The following is a 21,937-nucleotide window of genomic DNA, read 5'->3' as shown; positions in this document are numbered from 1 at the left end:
CCTCTTGACACCTTTCTGCCCTCTGCCCCTGTATGGGAATGGAGCTGCCATGGGAGGAAGGTCTGAGAGGAAGGAATACCTGAAAGCCCCGATAGAGTCTATGCTTGTTAAGTTGTGCTGTACTTTAAAGGACACTGTAAACCACCAAAAGCCAGATTGTTGCCAAAGCAGTTGTTTTGTCTTCATCAGCCCAAATTATTTCTTACTTTATTACTGCTCCCTCTCCCCAAACAAACTTCTAACCTAGGACAGTTCTCCTGACCTAAAAAAAGGGACAGTGAGGAGGAGGGTGAAAGACTAGCTTTCCCTGGCAATGCCAGGTTAAAACTGCCCACAAAACTCTGGCTTAAACTAGCATCAGATTTGTTATTTGAGACAGAGTGATGGTTCAGGGAGCTCGGCTTCAATGCACATCCTAAAGCCACTCCCCCGTGGCAGTGACTGAACACACCTGTAAATGTAACACTTCTCCGAAGTAGGTACTCAAAAAATTTCCAGCCGAGGTAACCACCGGCTTTAAACCATTTACAGCACACGAGAAGCCCCCAGAGCGCTCCGGAGTTCTCCCACAGCAGAAGGTAACGAGGGGCGATAACTCGGCCAAGAGTCATCTCCGGATTTCCCAACGGTGTCTGGGTACGGTTCCCTTTGTGGGCTGGACGCCCCAGAGCGGCGAGCTCTGCGGTCCCTGAGCACTCAGCGCGGGGGCAGGGGAAGCCGCCGCCGCCGCCGCCGCGGGTCCCGGCCGGGGCACGGCCCCGCCGCTCCGCCGCCCCAACAGCGCCACCCAGCGCCGCGCCCGGGGCACTGCCCGGGAAGGGCGGCTGAAAGCGGGAAAGCCGCCCTGTGAGCAGAGCGGAGCCGCAGGGAGCGAGGGAGAGCGGCCGGCAAGCGGCAATGGGGCGTGCTGTGAGCTGCTGGTGCCCCTGGCTAACCGGGAACCTTCGACAGAATTAACACTTCTGACTTATAACTTATCACCCCCACACCAAAAGTATACCAATCCAAAACACCAAAACAAAGCCCACGGCACAATTTTACAGTTTTTAAATGGCCTAACACGTTTCCCAGCTTGTTTTAACACAAGAGGCATGGGTATGAGTATCAGTGGGAGCTTCCTTGGGTATTTACTACAACAAATCTTCCCGAGAGTGAACGGGTAAAGCAGGATATAAAGCTGTGAAGTTCATCCATTCATAGACGCAATGCCTTTATTAATAAAAACCAGCAGGAGTAAAAACTGTCCCAGCCGAATAGTGGCTGTGGGAGGGACGAATCCCACACCCCAAGCCCAAGGATGTAGGGAGTGGGGAAGGTGGGGGTTCCCCCAACTGCGGGGCACGAAGAGGAAACCAGTTGGTGGCAACATATGTGTATTGTATTTCTCTGAAAAAATTTGCAACTTGGCTAATTAAATTCCTGGCGCTGAACTGGTCCTTGGCTGAGATCATGGCAATTGGGAGGGTTGGGTTTTTTTTTTTTCCTCCTTACAGGAGTTCCCTCCTTCTTCCCATCCTCCGCCTATTAAGTCAAGTCTCCCTTGTTAAAAGACCCCATAACGTGGAAGAGGCAGAAAAGCAGCAGCAGGAAAGAAAAAGACGTCTGGAAAATATTACCCGTTTGCTGCTGCTGCTGCTGCTGAGAAACCTCATTGAAACAGTTACTCGGACAGCAGCAAGGTATCACCAAAGAGACTTTATCTGATGCTGATCTCTCAAACTTTCAGACACTGCCTTGCAACTTCTCCAGGCTCCTGGCTAGCCGGGTTTGAAATAAGATCTTCAGCTTCGACCACGAGAAACTAACTCCTAATTTATTATTTCTAACTTTTTTTAATTATTATTATTAAAATTATTGCTATTATTTGGGGAAAAATCCCACAACTTTTCAGCTAGAAACTGAAGCAGAGAAAGACAAATGCACGATAATTGTGAAAACACGTGGGAGAAAATGAGTAGGACTGAATAGCCTTACATGATTTTTTATTATTTTCATTTTTAATTATTTTTTTATTTCTGAGCGTCTTACTAAGTCCCTGAAAAGTGCGATTTGTTCTTTTACCTCAAACTTGGAAACTATTCAGCGGGAGCAACGGTACGTGAGACCACACAGTTGGCTGGAGCCCCTCTATGACCAAAGGACAGAAGGACAAACAAGGTAGGTGATTTATGATTATGCTTCTGTCAGCTCAAGAGCAGAAGACCCCCTCCTCCCATCCCCACTATTCTAGGGAGGAAAGCTGGAACAGATCCCCAAAATACGAGTGGGGCTGGGGGAGGATCTTACCGGCTCCTACGCTACACCTATTTCAGCAATGAATAGAACCGCCGTGAGGATGAATGAAGTTTTCAGCTTCAACCCCTCCTCCGTGTAATCCGTTTAAGACCGTTTAAGACATTGCTGAGCTTCAGGATCTGGGGGGAAAAAATCCCGACCTCAAAAAGCCAAAAAAAAAAAAAACCAACCGCCTCATAAATCCGCTGAAATTAGAATAAAATCGAGCACAGGCTGGGCAGCCGCTCCGCTGATCGCAGCGGGGAAGGCGAGACCTGCTCAGAGCCCGATCCGGCTTCCCTCCCCTCGCCTTTGCATCCAGAGCCGGGCGGGGACGCGCCGGCAGCGGAGGGAGGGCTGGCCCTGAGGGGAGGCAGGCGAGGCGGCGGGTGTGGGGCTGACGGCCCGCCTCGGCCAGCGCCGCCGAGCCGCCCGGGCGCCCCGCAGCGCGGGGAGGGAGGGCAGGGAAGGAGGGAGGGAGGGCGGCTTCCCGCGGGAGGGCCGGGAGCCGAGGGCTGCGGGGCGGGGGCTGCCCGGAGCTCCCCGCGCCGGGCCCGCCCCGGCCGGGGGAGGGCCGCCCCGGGGCCGCGGCAGCGGGGGGCGATGGCAGCGCCAGCACGGCCGGGCCCGGTCGCTCCCGCGGGCGGGGCCCGTGACGCGGCCGCGCGGGGATCCCCGGCCCCGCCCGGTGACGACGCCGCTCCGCCCCGTTGGATCGCGGCCGCGGCGCCGGGCCGGGGTTCCCCCGCTCCGTGTGCAGCCCGCGGCCAGCGCGGGGCCCGGCGCCTCTGGCCGCTGCAGAGCCCTCAGCCCCCGGCAGCCCCGCTCGGCTCCTCTGGGAGCCGCGGTGCGTGTCTCGGACACAGAGAGAGCCTGCTGGTCAGAGCCTCGCCACGCAGCATCCATGGCGATGCTGGCAGAAGCGGGCATTGGCCCTTGGGAGGGAATTTACCCCATTTCCTTGCCCCGAGAGGATCCCCTTGTAGTACAACACTCCTGATGGGCGTTGTCTTAGTCTAGAGAAGACGGAGAGGGGATCTCATTAATGAATATAAATATCTCAAGGGCGGGTGCCAAGAGGATCGGTGCGAGACTCTTTTCGGTCGTGCCCAGCGACAGGACGAGGAGCAATGGCCTTAAACTAAACCACAAAAGTTTCACCTCAACAGGAGGAATAACTTCTTCACGTTGAGAACGGCGGGGCACCAAACAGGCTGCCCAGGGAGCTCGTGGAGTGTCCCTCTCTGGAGACATTCCAAACCCACCTGGCCATGTTCCTGGGTCACCTGCTCTAGGTGACCATACCTGGCCAGGGGGGTTGGACTCCGCGATCTTCACAGGTCCCTTCTAACCCCAAGGGTTCTGTGATTCTGCAGGGCGGCAGTGACCCCATATCTCTTAGGGCACAGCTGCTTCTCCATGTTTTGCTCTGCTTGAGTCTTCTGCCTTTGGGATCATTTTTCCATTGGCACCCATATACTTCTTTGAAAGCTCACATTGTGTGTAATATGGGTTCCTTGAGGGTTATTCTGAGGACTAGATAAGGGTAATAAATCTTTCTTACCCTGTATCCAAGCATAGAAAAACTCAGATCAAGGTTTTCCCAGTAGGAAGAGCTGCTCTACTGGATTCAGTGGAGTTTTTCAGGCAAGTTCACTAGGAAAAACTCAAGTCTTCATATTTGTGACATGGAAGCGTATTTGCTCCATTTTTTTGCTATTCAAGATTAGTGTATAGAGCAGCAAAGTATTCTAACCAGCAACCAGAAAACATTTCTAAACTAGATTTTTGTTTACCCACAATCCAAAATAACTGAGTAGAAGTATGATTTACTTCTTGTTTCGTTTTTTGGAGCATTTGTCTGGAGATTTTTTTGTAAGTTTTCTTTCTTAACAACTAGTGTATTATTGTGTACATGAGGGTCAAATCCAACCTGCAGCCACAGAATTCTTTCCACATTGGTTATTTAAACCTGTAAGAGATTAAATTTGAGCAGTTTGGTGGGAAACATACACTGAACAAATAGGAGATTGTTGATTTGCTGATCAAAGCCTGTGCATACAGATAGAGTTTGCCATCATCAGTAATCCTGTTCTTTACTTTTAATTTAACCTCAGAGTTAACTTTAGTTTTATGTGAACCCTTTCCAGATCCACAGCATAACAAAATCTGGAAGTTACAAATAACCAAAAGTTCCAGATATGGCAATTGTGTTGTAATAAAGGTGTACAGATGGAGCATAACTTTTCACTTTCCTCTCTTCAGGCTGTAGAATAGAAGAGGGAGTCTGGATGGCTGTCTTATGCTTGTGATTAATATCTACCTGGAATCATTTGTACTCCAATGATATATGATTTGATTTACCAACAAAATAAGCCTAATAATGAGTCTAAATATTGTCTGAGAAATTGTAAGCCTCAAACACCATGTACTCCCAGAGAGTGTATACAGGCCCAGATCCACACGTGCACTCTGACACACTCTGTCATTGAAGCAGCAGCTCTGTGGCAGCCAGTGCTATCATTCTCATTAGTAAGGAAGTAGGTGTTAAGGATTATAAAGATTTCATTCTTCCTTTGGTTGTGTGCAAAACAGCCCTTGGTATGCACTTAAAGCTGTGTGTGCTGGCTTTTATGGTGCCCACCTCACTGCTCTCAGGCTTCCTGCTGAGTTAGATTTGCATGTTTGTTACAGACAGATCCCCACAGACTATGCTTTCAGGGGAATACAGGCAAGGAAAATAGCAAGGGGGGTGTTGGTTTTTGTTGGAGTTTTTTGACTAAAACCAGTTGTATGGAAGGAGAGAACAGGTGGATCTCATATAGCATTAAAAAGAGTAACCTAAGCCTTATGGAGCCCTCCAAAAATTTTGTGCATGATCATGATCCCCATTTTACAGGTGAGGAAGCTGTGACAGAGAAAGGTGAATTCACTTATTTAAGGTTACCCAACAGGTGAATGACAATACTTGGAAGGAAATTGAAATTTTCAAGGCCCTGATCCACTCTTAGATTCCCTAATGTAAGAAATGCAGTGGTTAAGCATTGACATATCAAACAACCTTCATAAGGGAGGTTAATCTCTACAGTAAATTTGTCAAAAATATACTTGCATTTTTACCTTGAGTGTCTCAGAAATAGCATATTTTCAGAGAAAGATTTTTTTTATGCCTTATTATCTTGCAGTTACTACGGAACTGCAAGATAAATTATCCACTGATTTCCCTCTTCAGCAAAATACCTAAGTGCACACTTATCTTTAATGACACACTTACATGCTTTGCTGAATTCAAAGCCTCAGCACTAAGGCTGAATAGATATTTAAGAATGCAGCTTCCATACAGGCATGTAAAAATGAGATGTTTTCAAAGGTTTTCTGTGCTCAGCACTTCTGGTTTCCACAAAGGTTCCAGACAAATCTGATCTGCAGATCTCACATGTGAGGTTGATTTGTCTTATCAATTTGTTTTCAATGAGAAGGTGCTATAGAAGCTGCTGCTACAAGTGTCCCTCCTTCAACAAAATTGCTTGAGTTTGTATTGCATAGCAGTAACTGGACACCCAAATTGGATTCCTCTTGAATGAAACTAATTGCAAGGTCTACCTCTGGAAGACACTTATCAGGTTTTTATTCCGTTGGGTCTGACTATACTTAGTTCAGAGTAAAGCACAGAAATGTATGGAGGGTGGAGTTAGGTCCTCAGCACCAGGTGTTCCTCTTTGCAGATCTGTTGGTGTGGTATTGCACTATTTGCTGATGTGACCACAACCCTCGATGTGTAGAGAAAGCCACAGCTCTTTGTAACCTTTAAAAGTGAAGGGGACTGTGGTGGGTTGACCCTGGCCTGCTGCATGGTGCCCTCCCAACTGCTCTATCACTGTCCTCCTCAGCAGGATGTAGGGGCAGAAAAAAAGAGGGCAAAACTCCAGGTGTGTTGAGATAAAGGCAACTTGATAAAGCAAAGGCTGTGCATGACACAAACAAAACCAAAAGATTTATCTTCTACTTATCAGCAGATGATGTTCAGTCACTTCCCAGGAAGTGGGGCTTCAGTACTGAAAAACAAATATCATAACAAATGCTTCCCCCTCCTCCTTTCAGCTTTTTTATCTGAGATGTCACATGGTATGGAATATCCCTTTGGTCAGTTTGGATCTGCTGTCCTGGTTATGTTCCCTCCCAGGACCTGGCCCACCCATAGCATATTGGTGTGGGAGAAAAAGTTGGAGACACATCCTGGATGCTGGGAGCACTGCTCAGCAGTAGCCAAAACACTGCTGCATTAGCAACACCTTCCCACCCACCAGCACAAAGCAGAGCACTTGGAGGGCTATGGGGAAAAAATCCAGCTCAGCCAGGCCCAGTACAGGGACACAATGAGCACATTTGTGATCAAACCTTTATTACTGCCTCCTGGGTACATATTGGCTTTTGCAACTTATGGTTAGGGTTTTTCTAAATGTCTTCAGATGTTTGGAATTACTAAGTGATAATTCTGTCAACCTTCCAAATCATTCAATCATATTAGGTGCAAACTTTCTGTCTCCCTCTCTTGCTTTTTAATCTTCTGAGGAAAAGCTACCCAGAAATACTATGTGCCAATGTTTGAGTGTTGTATGAAAGGGGATTTCTGAGAGAGATGATGTAGTGAGATGTATCCCACAACAGAGGGTGCAGAATTGAACAGGCTGCAGATAATATTGATGTCTTCTGGCACCAGTGCACATTGGTTTTCTGGATATCTATTTGCCCCTATTCAGTATTAGTAACAAAATAAGCTTTTTCTGTCTCTTTGCCTCCTGACTTCATAAAGGGATAAATTATCTTCAGGCCCTGTTACTCTCAGAGATGCATGAAAGCTGATTAATAGCCACATGGAAGAACTTTGCCACAGGATTTTGGAGGAAGAAAAATTGGTACTTTACCATGGAAGTCACCAGTGTTCTTTGCTGAGTAAAGACCCAGTTCAAAACAAAACATAAGAACCTGCTGACTTTCAGTCAAGGGTCTAGATCTTACATCTTAAACTTAGATCTTAAAATTTAGATCTAGGTACCATAACTACAGTAAACACTAGTCTAAATATTTATCAGAATAGAGAAAACTGAAGCATATTTTGCTATGTTCTTCTAATTTGAGATCTAAGGCCTTATTCAGTGTGAGAAAGGAGTGTGATCTCTAGTGCTACAGTCAATACCCCAATCATTAGATGTACTGTGTATCAGTCATTTGTTAACCTGATTTTTTCATGAAAGCATTGTTAGAATACTACAATTTTAGTTATGCCAGTTGTTCATAACAATGAAAATTCCCCTTCATCACAGAGGGGAATATATTCTTCTTGTATATATATTTGGCTTTATCAGGATGCCAAGAGACACAATGCCAAACGGTTCACCAGGTGGACTCCGATGTCGAGTACATGCAAGGGTTCATTTCTTGGTCATGCTTTTCCATAGCAGCCTCCAAAGAAAGGCTCTCCTTGCCTGCTACTGTACAATCACTACAAGGCATGCATATACTTGGCACTGCTTTGTGAATCAAAATGTGCGACTGAATCAGCAGCAGCCTGCACAGCATCAGGATTTAACATATGGCTTTCACATTGCAGTTCTACAAGATGGGCTGGTGAGCACTGCTCAGCTCATTCCTGAAAGGAAAGAGCTGAAACATCACAACAACAAATTGCTCAGTGGTAGACTGTGAAGGCTCTTTACATACGCTCGCCTTGTGCATGCAAACCTTGGGTCTGCTTGCTGGAGGCTGTGTAAAACTCATACTGGGTTCAACTCCATGGGGTTAGGTGAGGGTGCCTGTAAGGGATTTAGGTGCCCAAATTGCAGGATAGAATTATTATATTTCACTGTGTCAGGCCAGGCTAGATACTCACAACAGCACTGTCTGATCTGAAAGTCTCTGAAGCAGCTGCTGCCTAGCCACAGTATCAATATTTGATTCAGCAGTTCATTTTTGGTCCCAGACTTGTACAAGCATCATTTCCTTTTTAACTTCTTAGCTTAATTCTTGGAGATGGGTGGAGATTTTTGGCTTCTTTGCTATTGTTTGGGCATGTTAAATTTGATAAAGATCATTTCTGCTGGGCAAGCTATCAATGCCTCGTGTTAAATCTTGAGACTATTGAGCAACTTTTCCCGTTCCCCTGAGATTCAGTCATTTAAAAGACTATACATAAAACCCTCAATTGCACATACAAAGGGGAAAATTTCTTTGATGAAAGCCATGAATTTAGATCAAAACACTTATTATTTTCGTAAGGTTGACAGAGAAAAGGAAAAAGAAATGTTCTTTTATTAACACCAGAAAATAATTTCTTGATCTTAAAAGACTGGATTTTTGCAGTGAAGAGGATCTGTGCTGTAATGATAAAGTCAGAGAATTTGTTTTTGTTTGTTTGTTTTCATTTTGTGCAGAAGGACTTCATAGGTAGAGCAAAACAATAGCAAATTAATGTAAAAGATGTCTGCTACAATATATGGTCATTCAAATGTAGCCACTCCAGATCTTAATGTATATCCTATTTATTTCAGCCATATAATTCTTCATGTAAGCAGACTTTAGGACCCCAAATGGGAAAGCAGAGTACAAGTGCACCATTAATGAGACATTTACCTTGATGTTTGTAACATTTTGCATGCTTGAGAGATTAGTAAACACATGGACTGTTTTACTTTGAGGTAATCTAGAGGGGATCCATTACTTAATCTGTTTTCTAAAGCAAGTCTATTTTGGGCACTGAGTTTCAATTCACCTATAGTGGTGGTAGGCATAAGCTGTCTTTTATTAGGCATCCTTATGACCCCTGCTGTGAAAGGTTTTCAGACAGCCAGAACAGGGAGGGTCCCTTTTGCTGGTGGATGATTACAACACCTGTCAGAACCCAGCCTTAAGTATTCAAGGAAGTCCTAGAGCCAGGGTCTGATTTCTTTAACAGTGCCTCCAAATATACATTTAGGAGGCTTCCTCCTGTCTTGAAATTTAAGACCCTAAGTAGCCAATGGAAAAAGACAAAGTCTTTGTAACCTCAAACTTCATGCTTGGCTAGTTTATTTTTATGTTGTAAGTGATTCTGTGTTGACTTTTTTGTTCCAAGCCTGTAGCTTTTCAGACATATATATAGCTGATGACAGCTATGCTGCTGTGTCTTGGTAGTCATTTTTCAAGGAAGAGTTAAAAACATATATGATGTAAGGAAGTCCTGTTCCAGCTTCAACTTTGGCCAACAGATGGTGAAACAAACATGAGCAGCAGATGAGTGAGATGATAACAGCAGGGAAAATATGAATAATAGCAAGAAAACACAGATATTAAATCTCTTACTCTGAGAGGACCTAATTCAGCAAAATATTCAAGCATGAGTTTTATTGACTTGCAACACACTTGCTGGATTAGCCTTAAACAGACATCACCTGTTTTATGTCCTTCACATGAAATGCATCTCTTGACAGAAAATATTGTCATTAACTTCTTACAATTCTGAGAAAGCCGTTGCATAAAATGGGTAATGTGATTGTCAGAAAAGGTATTTAGGTACCAATAGAGTCAACCTGCCTGCCTGCCCATACTGTTTATTTGTTTCAAGAATACCAGAGCACCCTCCGTGCCAGCCAGTTGCTCCATAGCCCAGAGTTTAGGTTAGAAACAGCCAGGTAAGCTAAATATGTAGAAGTGATCAGAATCAGCTGATGTCCTAGAGAATTTCCGAGTCCAGGGTGGAGTGTTGGCTCTGTTAAATTTATGCATATTTTTTCCACAGACTTAATCTCAGTTAAGCTTTAGCCCCTATACACTCATGCTTACATGTGCATGTATCTATGTACACAAGTATATGAATAATGCATTTTTGTAATGGTATTGAGAAGGCCTTTTAAAGCACATGTCTGATTATATAAATATAAATTATATATATAGTCAGACATCTGTTTAAAAAATTATAAATACATTCAGGCATCTGTTTTAAGAATGTCTTTCCAATATTTTTGCAAACATAACTAAGCGACAGAAACAATTCAGGGTGGGATACAGTCGTGACATGGATGGGGGATGAGGAGGGGCTGCCCAGACATTCAGCTGTTCCAGTCCCCTGTGACCATACAAATTGAGTGGTGGCCCAAAAGCCCCTTCTCCAACCTCCTCAGGATAATATGACAAGAGAGTCTTATCCAACCAGCCCAGGCTGCCAAAATAAGATCCTGCACAAATAGCACCTTCTGTGAGAGCACTGTGAGTAGCAGAAATAATCTCTGCTACATTAAGTCTGTTTGGATTGCACTTTACATGGGGGAAGTCCTGCAAAGAGATGTTCAGTTGGGCAAGGGAATGCAGTGAGTCTGTGAGCTAGAAGCTCAGGGCGTATTTGTTGATGCTGAGATCTGTGTTGCAGCCACGTGCACCCCTTATGATGTCGTATATCAGCAAGTGGTGGCTCTGCTAATGGTTTCCCTGCTTCTTTGCAGATGTATTGTGAGAGGTTTATATGCATCCTGAGAATACTTGGAACCACACTCTTCGGGGTGTCCCTCCTGCTGGGAATCACCGCTGCTTACATTGTGGGCTACCAGTTCATCCAAACAGACAACTACTACTTCTCCTTTGGACTCTATGGTGCTATCCTGGCATCACATCTCATCATCCAAAGCCTGTTTGCCTACCTAGAGCACAGGAAAATGAAACGGTCGCTAGAGACTCCAATCAAACTGAACAAAACAGTTGCCCTTTGTATTGCTGCCTATCAAGAAGATCCTGACTACTTAAGAAAATGTTTACTTTCTGTAAAAAGATTGACCTACCCTGGAATTAAAGTTGTTATGGTCATTGATGGGAACTCAGAAGACGACGTTTACATGATGGACATTTTCACTGAAATCATGGGTAGGGACAGTTGTGCCACTTATATCTGGAGTAATAATTTCCACGACAAAGGTCCTGGTGAGACAGAGGAGTCTCACAGAGAGAGCATGCAACACGTATCTCAGCTGGTCCTGTCCAACAAAAGTGTTTGCATCATGCAGAAATGGGGTGGAAAAAGAGAAGTAATGTACACAGCATTCAAAGCACTGGGGAGAAGTGTGGATTATGTACAGGTAGGTATTAGAGCACCAGGTCAGTGCCAATTCAAACACACTTGGAAAGAAAGCAGCTTTTGTATATTTTGTGCAGCATGTTAGAGGCCATCCTAGTCCCTGATGAACACAGTGCTCCTTTCAGTCTGTTTGGAAACAGCTTGACCGTTAAAAGGGTATTTTGCTACCTTTTAAAATGGCCAGTCTATCTGTGACTGTTTTAAATTTGTGTACCAGCTACTGGAGAAATCTGAAATCCTTCCCCTGCCTTCAGTACTGTGCCCTCATTCAAATGGCTTTGCTTCAGACAAAGCCAATGACCTCCTGAAAGCCCCATCTCTGCTCCTGTGGGTGAAGGTCTCGGGTGAGGCTTTATTTTGTGAGTTTGTCAGTGGCCCCATTTACAAGCAGACAGACAGGTATTTGGTCTCTCTAGGGAATATCTTGGAGAAGTGGTGAAGCTGTAAAAAAGATGGGGATATATTTTAAAGGCTTTGAAGGCCATGTGGAGCATTCAATAAAAGGGTCAATGTGTAGATTTGAAAGAAAATTTCTTCAGCTAAAGCCTGAAGGAGCTTTTGCTTCATCACTTACAGCTGCATTACCTCACTCACTGCAACTTGGCCTTTAAGGCCCTTATGACACACTACTCACTTAAAAATGAATTAGGCTGGGTCCTCTCTCCCTGTTTCCAAAGCAGCAGAGGCACATTTCTTTCCAGCTGCCTTGGATCCCCTGAAAGATTGTCTATGTTTTTGCCTTACTTACATGGATTCCTTGCTCCTGCAAACGTCCCTGCTGACTGTGGGAAGGGGAAAGGGTCATGTGTGGAGGAAGGCGGGTGGGATCAGATACTCTGGCTGGACACTGAGGACCTTTCCTTAGAATTCTAGGCCAAGAAGGCTCATTTGACTAATCCCACTGAATAGGAGATGATTTTCCAAAAGAACCACCCTCAGTTCTTCCAAGCTTCTCCCACAGTCAGGGCATCCAGCAGTCTCCTGCAGTGGAGCAGCAGCTCCCTGTGAGGTGCTCTCTGCTGGCTCAGGGCAGCTGCATGGCTGAGCCATGTGTGTTTCTGGGGCCTGTGCCCAGCCTTGTGTGGGTGTGTGCATGCTCTGCACAGCACAGCATCCACGTGCAGTGTCCCAGGGACCTGGAGGGGCTGCCAGGAGCTGGGCTGAGAGCAGCGAGTCTTCAGTGCACAGGAGGGGCAGAAAGTGAAGAGTGCCAGGAACTGCTCTGTTATTGGAGCTAGGAAAGTAAAGCCAAGATTTAAAACCCATCCTCCGCCACTTCCCAAACTGAAACTGATTTATTCTTTCAAAACAATGGGCTTAAGCTCTCCATTGTCTGCACTTTGGTTTTGTGCTGTGAGGAACTATGATGGGATAAAAATGCTGATTTTTCTTTATTAGCATGGGTTTATAAACACACAGACATACTGGATTGCAGAGAAAGAAGGCAGAGAGAAAGCAGATTCATTGCAAGTTTCCTCCCTCAGTTCAGCTCTTGTATTTTTCAGGGAACCTGGAAAAAATGTTTCTATTTCAATAGTCATAGCATAAATTCAGAAAAGAGAAGAGATATTTTTGTTCAGTTAACACTCCAGACCTGGCTCAGAAGGTTTAATGAATTTGTCAGACTGTAGTGGTGCTGTGAGCACAGTATGCATTAGTGACTGATGCCACAGTCACATCTACAGTCACATCTGTAGTAGAAATGCAGCCCCTTGGTGGCCCTGGCTATTGCAGAGTCATAAAAAAAAAGGAACTAAAATGTGGCTCTGTTTTAAGAATAAATAAAGGTTGAGATATTTCAAATGGTCCTTTGGGGAGACCCAGGGTAAATTACTTTAAACAAGCCCTATATTTCAAGGGCTAAGCAGTCTGCAACAATGATTAAGCACTTTTTAAAGTGGCCAGTCAGCACCACTGCCCACCCTCAAAATTGTAAGCCTTACAGTTCTTAGAAGACACCCTGGAATTATGAACAGGCAATCATAAACAGTCAGACCAGTGCAGATAACGGGCTGTTACTCAGTAGTGGTGTCTCATTAAGTACTGCAAACTGCTCTGAAGGCTTGTTTCCATCCTAGAAGAGTTTATGAGTGTGCAGGTAATCAGGTGGAGGAGTTAATCTGGCAGGTATTATCAATGCAGAGTTGTGAGGTAACCAGGGTGCAATTCATCTTGGCTTGATGGACGTGCCTGTGTGGACAGTGTAGTGCAGTCTGAACTCAGAGCAGCTGGGATAAACTGTCACTGCCTACAGCAAGTTAAAAACCAGCTCCCTTAAGGTCAATTGTCCCTTTCATGTGACTCTGTGACCCAAAGCAGTGATGTTTGGGTCACTCAGCCCTTATGTGGAAATTGTCTCTCAGGGCTGTCCTGGGCACACCCTGGCTAGGCAGGTGTCAGTGTTTTTTTGGGCTTCTAAGTGTCTGTGTTTCTCTGGTGTGTCCTCTGTTCACCTGCAAAAACCTCATCCAGATGGAAAATGATGGCTTATTAGATTTTTCCCAGAAACCCAGACATACCCACTGTGCTAGCATGCCCAGGACATGTGATGGTGTTTTGTTAAAAAAATCCAGTGTTTTCAGGATTCCTCATCCCTAATATATTAGTGATGTGGCTCATGGGCAGGCCTTTCTGCCACAGGTAAACACATCTAATGGGGTGGGAGCTGCTCAAGTGGCAGGTGCTGGAGGGAAAGCAGAGGGGCTGGGAGGCAGCTGATCCCAGCCCACCACTCATGGTCACTAGAAATGACATGCCTGTCACTGCCTGAGCACCCTGGGGATTCAGCAAACTAGATTCCCTGTGCAAAGCACTTTGCAACAGGTTTGTCCAGGAAAACCCAAGTAAAAGTATAGACATTGTTTTCCCTCATTGTTTTGCTCCCTTTCTATCACCCAGTGCTGCCACTGATGACAGCTTTCCACTAAAGCTGGAGTCAGGCCTTGGCCAGGATACAAAGATGCTGTGGATGGATGCATCAAGTTAGCGGAAGCTGGAGAGGCTTGTGGCTCTTATCCTGACAGAGATATGAGAGCTTTCATCACCTTTCTCCTCTTGGCCCCCTCTGAGTGGGCATGGAGGGGAGCATGTTGGCAGAGTCCCAGCTCATCCCAAACTATGCAGTCCAACTATCCTGGGTAACCTCTCCTCTTGAGTCTGGTCCACAGCAAAGCCCCAGTGCTCTCCCCCTTCATAGAGCAGCTGTAAAGCTTACCTCTCCCCTGGAGTGACAGGGCTTAGGTTGAATTGAAAGTTTGCATGAAAAGACACCAAAAGTCGGATACCCATTACAAAGCCTCAGCAGAATCTGTTTTGATATGCTGTTTAGGCAGAGCCACTGACTTGCTCCTACTGACCCTGTCTGAAGTCACAGGAATGCAATGTGGGGACAAACTGGAGGCAGTATGAGAATTTTTAGGGTGGGATTCAGTCAGTCAGAGGGGTGTTTCTGGGGTTTCTGGGACAGTCTCTGCTCCAGTTCCTGGGTGTCTGTGAAATGAGTTCACACACGATGTGGCCAGTTCTTTCAGCTGCAGCAATACAACAAGGAGACACCCTCTTGTTTTAAACAGGCTGCAGCCGAGTCATTCTCCTCAGAGCAAACGAAAGCAATGCCAGCTGTCTCACAGACCAGCCAGCCTGTCTGAGCCCTCCTCCTACTCTCCAGGGGAAAGCCAATTTCCTAATGTACACAGTGTTTAGTTGACTAGGAGTGTTTGTGTAGCTGAAATGTCTTGTGTGTCATTTACTTCTGCCTTGGTCTTTTGGAGTACTGGACTTCGGGACTCACGCCTTCTGGCCTTACATATCTTTTTAAAAAAATGCCAGAGAAAAATAGCAAATAATTTCTCTACATCAAATGTCAAATCCCTGCACTAGTAGTAATACATCATGCATCTAAAATTAAAATGAGTTTTTTCTGAAATATAAGATACATATTTTACATTAATTGCTAAACCCTTCTGTGAGTGAAAGAACGATTAGGTTTCTTCCCAGACTCCTACTTGGTTTTTTTTCTTTTTAATAACAAGTGCCTGGGATTTAACTCCTCGCTCTTTCCCTCATATGGCAGTAGGAAACATTTGACCAGGGTGTTCCAACTGTGCAGCTGATGCAGAGAAATTCTATGTCAGAGTAGAACAGGAATCTGCTGCACACCCACAAACACCATCTTATTCTGCAGTGCCCCATATCTTACTCGAAGAAGTCAGTCCAGTGTGCCAGTAAAACAAATGGAGCTGATACAGAGGATTGTTTGTGTGCACAGCATTAACAAGCTCTGTGTTTTGTGCAGCACTATGCCTTGCTGCCTGGTACAAGTGACCTTTAGCAGAAATATCAGTGCAGACTTCAAAGTCAGATTTAATTGCATTCAGGAGAATATGCATTTAGAGTCATTATAATCACTTGCATGATTTTTATTTTCTTCTGTAGTGAACTCCTTAACCCATTTTGTTCTTGTTTTTTCTTACTTGTAGGTCTGTGATTCAGATACAATGCTTGATCCAGCCTCATCAGTGGAGATGGTAAAAGTTTTAGAAGAAGATCCAATGGTTGGAGGAGTTGGAGGTGATGTGCAGGTGACTACAACAATTTTCAGATTAACAGAGGTGTTTCAGCAACTATTTGCATTGCAATAGATTCCTCTGCCTGAAATAGCATTAAATATAATATATGTGTATGTATTATATGCATATATAATATGCCATTATAGATGCTCTTTTCATACCTTAACCTTTTTGTCCATTGATTGGAAACTCTTCTTGGATGTGAGCACTGTATGGTTTTAACATCCATAGCAAGCAAAAAAAATAATATTCTGCCCCAATATGTGAAAAGGGGGGCACTGGCATTGTCAGGATTGTTGTGGCATCTTAGAGTCTCTCAGTATAGCTGCTTGCTCAAGGTACCAAAGAAAAGCTATAGGGGGGCAGGAAATTGAGAACAGGTGTCCCATAGCCATGTCCAGCAACCTCAAGCACTTCAATTATATTACTACTGGCAGCCAAGATTGTTAGAAAGAAAAAATAACTTAGAAACGCTCTGCAGTGTGCACTCTGTGTGTTACTGGGTCTCCCATCTCTGTCAAGCAGGGCAATAAAAACTTCCAAGTCAGACCAGCTCCATGTGTGTTAGGATTTTCAGCATTACTGAGTTTTGCTGATTGCTACAGCAAAAGGCTGGTGGTGCCTTTTGAAACAACTCCTTCTGCTGCAATTTGTAAAGAGAAGTGTGTATGAATATTTCTGTTAGCCTTAAGATCAATCCCCTGTACTCAGTTGGACTTTTTATGTGAGACAGAGGAGAAAGAGCTATGTAAATGAGCAAGAACTTGCTAATGAACGCCCAAGTAGTCAGAAGTATTTCAGGCATGTGGCTCATAACTGCAGAAATTAGGATTCCCACAGAAACCTGAATAGCTTTGGAGCTCTAGACTGACCACAAACCAGGCTACACAGCCCATGCATGTGAAATTCCAGGCATGTGTGAGTACAAGTGAAGGGAGGCAGGACAGGTTCAGCTGTGGCAGTGAGGGTTCATAAGCATCTGCATTGGGAAGGATGTGTGCCCTCTTTGAGGAAAGGTGACAGAATGAAGGCTTTGGGCTTTTTTTTCCCCCAGTTCATTTTCCAGCATACTCCCAGCAAGCCCTTCTGCTTCTAATATGTTCTGGAATTAAAACTGACAGAAATTAGGACCATCAGAGCAAAAGACTATTTTTCTAGTTGCAGGGCAATGTTTTATAGTTGTAGAAGGCCAAAGATCCACACACTTCCTTGTCACATCCTCTGGCACAAGGTGCATGTTGAGAACTTGGATGTGAAGCCACACACTTGCACATCTACTTGCGCTCATGCATGTGCTGAGTGTTCAGGTTGGATGTGCAGCTGGGCTGTGCAGAAGAGAAAGACTGAGACATCTGTGTGGGCCTGAGGAAGGCTCTGCTGGAGTATCACCATATGGCTTAGGACAAGGTAACAGGCTGGTACTGCAGAGACAGGACAGGTTGCTCCTCCAAGGAATGCTAGACATGGGGATACAGTTCAAGGTTAAACCTTTAAGGCCAGACTTGTGATACCAAAAATGTAGGGCAGACACCATAGACCATGGGCTCTGCTTTTCTTATGTTCCAGCATAGTTTTGGGAGGACTGGAAGGAGTCCTGTGAGCCCCAAAGATGTGTATGGGCAAGAAAGCAGCAGGAGGCCATGAACTCACCAGCTCTTCTTGGTAAATTCTAAATCCGGAAGGTCTAATTGGGGGCAAAAGGGAAGGAAAAATGAGACAGAAAGTAAGGAAATTTCATTGTGGAGAATAGGAAAAGTTGCAAGGAAAAAAAGAACCTCTTGGTGAAACAGACATTTGAAGGTTTCATCTCACCCTTCCTGTCAATGTCCTGGCTGAAATGTTTGTGTAGCTCCTGGGTTTGCCATGAGTTGAACACAGGAGTGAGGTTCCTATCACAATTCATCTAATGGTGCTCCAATCTCAGAAAACTCCTTAATGATCCAATGTGCATGTTTTCTGTTTTAAGAGCTCATCTAAAAGGAAAACTTTTTTTTATTTTGCAGATTTTGAACAAATATGATTCCTGGATCTCCTTTCTGAGCAGCGTGAGATACTGGATGGCGTTTAACATCGAAAGAGCCTGTCAGTCCTACTTTGGCTGTGTGCAGTGCATCAGCGGACCTCTGGGAATGTACAGAAACTCTTTACTCCATGAATTTGTGGAAGATTGGTATAATCAAGAGTTTATGGGCTCCCAGTGCAGCTTTGGAGATGACAGGCATCTAACTAACAGAGTGCTAAGTCTGGGCTATGCAACAAAATACACAGCTAGATCCAAGTGCCTTACGGAAACACCGATAGAGTATCTCAGGTGGCTGAATCAGCAGACCCGCTGGAGTAAATCCTACTTTAGAGAGTGGCTTTATAATGCCATGTGGTTCCACAAGCACCATTTGTGGATGACCTATGAAGCTGTAATCACTGGATTCTTTCCTTTCTTCCTTATTGCCACAGTCATTCAGCTCTTCTACAGGGGAAAAATCTGGAACATTCTTCTCTTCCTGTTGACAGTTCAGTTAGTTGGCCTGATAAAGTCTTCCTTTGCCAGCTTCCTTAGGGGCAACATTGTGATGGTTTTCATGTCACTCTACTCAGTGTTGTACATGTCAAGTTTACTGCCAGCAAAGATGTTTGCGATTGCCACGATAAACAAAGCAGGGTGGGGCACGTCAGGAAGGAAAACCATTGTAGTTAATTTTATAGGACTCATTCCAGTCTCCATTTGGTTTACAATCCTCCTAGGTGGCGTAATTTTCACTATTTACAAGGAATCAAAAAAGCCATTTTCTGAGTCAAAACAGACAGTTCTCATCATTGGCACAATACTCTATGCATGTTACTGGGTTTTGCTTTTGACTTTGTACATGGTTCTTATCAACAAATGTGGCAGGCGGAAGAAAGAGCAACAACACTACGACATGGTGCTAGACGTATGATGTTTCCGTGGGAAGTTACCCAGAGTTGTAAAGCAACCCAATGACCTTGTAGTATCTGTGGCATCAGACATATGTTGCCAAGGGAAATGGATCACTGCTGCTGGGAATAGGACACTTATATTCCTCTGGGTTCCTTTTCATCCTGCCAAAGTAAGGAAAGAAAAAAAAAGAAAAAAATAAGAAAAAAAAAAGGGGGTTTTGTTTCCAAAGGGGGGAAGGACGCAAACCACACAGTTACGACCTGTTCACAAGAAAAGGGGAGAACTTCTGTGTTTATGCACTTTTTTTATTGTGCATATGCCTGACAGTGTTACGTTCTATATACCTCACTGGTCATGCTTATGTGTGTGGACGGAAAGAAAGGGAGTTTGGAGAATCAAGAAAAGGACTGTACAACCCCTTGCAACCTAATTTATGAACTTCTCTTTTTTTATAGTTCTGTTTATAGGAAGGGTCTTTTGTTTTAGGCTGCCAAATGTAATGCCAAAGGTAAATTTTAAGAGGCCATTGGCTGAGCTGTATTTTTATATTATTGTATTATTTGTGTGTGTGTATTTTTAAGCCAACTTTTTTTTTAAATCACATATTTTATATTTTACTATCTGCCAAAAAAAGCTGCCTCCCCAACATTTTGTTCTTTAGCATTTTTTAATATATTTGGGGACAAAAAAAATCATACATTCTCCTCCCAAATTTCTGCTGAAATGGTATTGTTCACAACAGAAAGAATAAAAAGTCTCTCTGCATTTTTGCAACTAATGAATGGTTGTTTCTGTGAAAAAGCATTTAAATGTGCTCTTTTAAGACATTTATTAGGAAAGGCGTGAAATTTTCAGGTTTTGCATACAAACACATTTGTGCATAAAAAAAAAAGGCCAAAGGGGTAGATATGTGCAATTTGGGGTTTTTGTTTTGATAACATTTTAAAAGGGAAATTTGCTTCTCCGCTGAGAACTTAATATCCCTGGCATGCAGAATAAACCGTAAAGCAAGGCAGGCCTCCATGCCACTGCAAAAGACATTGCTATGGAAAGCATCCCACTGATTTTATATGGGACCTGAGCAGTCAAAAACTTCTGACTTGGAAAAATCTTGGGCACATGAAACTGCTATTGAATTCACTGATGGTCCTAGCTGTCCATAATCTACTACTACCAAGCAAAGAGTTCAGGTTTTTATTAAAAAAAAAAAAAAAACAGGGAAGGAAGAACTTATCAACATTTTCAAAATGTGTGTGTTGTACTATGAAACTTCTGCAGAGTCCTTCATACAGTTTACAGAAAATAAACACATCCCTTTCTCTGACATCCAGTGTAATACAGACCCCAGTACTGAGCCCAATAATTTGTTTTTGACTACAGCATATCTACCAGAAAAGAAGCCAATTTTTTTATCAGAAAACATCAAGCCTTAGCAAATGCATCACTTCCTTGGTGCCTAATAATCAGTCCTGGACATTTATTTTGGACAATAGTTTTGAGAAATAATATTCAGGACTAAATTCTGCAGTCCTTCACCAGCCAAAGGAATGTGGCATTGAGCCCTAATATACTTTATGAGCAACAGAAAGACCAGCTGCCCTTCTTAGATTCTGGTATTAAAAGCACTGTGGTAAAGCAGAAATCGGCATATGATGCTTAAAGAACTTAGAAGCATTTTCAGCTTCTCTTTTTTATGCAGACATGAATAGATTCTGCTGTAGAATGAACTGCACACACACTACCTTGTTGTCTGATTATCTTGAGGTACATGATTGCTTGAAAGTCATACTAATGTTATGTTAATGATTGGAGAGTTGATTCATGTTGATTACAAAATAGAACAGTATTAAAAAAAAGCAAGAGAAACAGTAAAAATCAAAAAAACTTGACTATGCCTTTTAACTATTTATGATGTAAATTAAAGCTTGGGTTAACATTCAAATGTCAAATAAATCTTCTCATTCTATAAAAAGATTGAATTAATTGCCTGTATTTATTCTAGCAATTATTCAATGTATTTCCAATATAGGTTGTATAGTATAATTGTTACTTTCATAAATAAAATATTTTTGATAAGATTATGACTAATTCATGGTATTTCTCACCAGCACTTTTACTTTGGAGCCATAAATCTGCACAGTTTGAAGGCTGTATTTCTAATGTCACCAGCCTGATTTCCAAGAGGGAGTTTGCCGAGGAGCACCTGTGGAGTGCAGTGTGTGCCTGAGGTGGCAGGGGCTGGGACCTGCTCTGAGAGGCAGCACAGGGCATAGGCAGCACTCAGAGTCTGTGCCAGCAGCTGCTGGATCAATTCAGTCAGAACACTTCCTTCCCTTTTTCCTCAGCCTCTTGATTTACAAAACAGGAATAGCAGTCCAGCTTTCTTTTGGGAAGCACTTTGAAGTTTATGGCCAAAGTACTTTAGAACATTACATAGGAGCTGATATTTTCCTGCCCTCCTGTCCACTGGAAATTATCACCCTCCACAGCTTGGGAAGCAGAGGAGGACAGGCCCATGGCCTTCCCCTGCTCCTCATCAGTGCTGTTTGTCAAGCCCCCTTTGCCCTGGCACAGCTGAAGGGCAGCTGTATGTTTTGTGTCACTGAAGGTTATGGGCAGCAGCCACTGCTGCAGGGACACGGGGCAAAGTGAAATCTCACACAGGCATGCCACAGGTCAGTGACTTAGGAGACAGCTTTCTCAGCCCTCAGTGCTTGTTACCCTGTGTCTGTACTGTGCCCAGTACTGAGCACCCCAGGACAGGGACATCACTGATAAACTGCAGTGAGTTCAGTCCAGGTTGGTTTGAGCTGGAGTGGTGTCTGAGACACCTGACTGGTTGGGAGGGACAAGGGATGGCTTTGGCAGGAGGACCCTAAGGTCACATCCAATACCTATAGGGAGGTTTCCAAGAAAATGGTTCCAGGCTCTTCACAGGGCTGCTTGGTTTGATGATGAAGATTCCAAGTTGAAAGGGGAGAGGTTCAAGGTTCAGGGTTTGGCCTGGATATGAAGATATCTAAGCAGGTTGCCAGGGCAGTGCATCCTCCCTCCATCCTGAGGGAGTTTCAAGGCTAA

At 44.1% G+C, this 21,937-nt stretch overlaps 1 protein-coding gene across 1 annotated transcript; it reads left to right on the top strand.

Moving 5' to 3' along the window:
• The first annotated feature begins 1,611 nt into the window (after positions 1-1,611).
• On the top strand, positions 1,612-20,888 carry HAS2 (hyaluronan synthase 2). The gene is made up of 5 exons (XM_059482484.1): positions 1,612-1,679; positions 2,084-2,157; positions 10,749-11,375; positions 15,853-15,954; positions 17,946-20,888. The coding sequence occupies exons 3-5, from the start codon at positions 10,749-10,751 to the stop codon at positions 18,876-18,878; spliced, it is 1,662 nt and encodes a 553-aa protein (XP_059338467.1). The 5' UTR covers positions 1,612-1,679; positions 2,084-2,157; the 3' UTR covers positions 18,879-20,888.
• The last annotated feature ends 1,049 nt before the right edge of the window (positions 20,889-21,937 follow it).

This window comes from Ammospiza nelsoni, chromosome 1 (assembly GCF_027579445.1).
Source record: "Ammospiza nelsoni isolate bAmmNel1 chromosome 1, bAmmNel1.pri, whole genome shotgun sequence".
NCBI classification, from domain to species: Eukaryota; Metazoa; Chordata; class Aves; order Passeriformes; family Passerellidae; genus Ammospiza; species Ammospiza nelsoni.
This window is presented reverse-complemented; position numbering and strand designations above follow the sequence as displayed.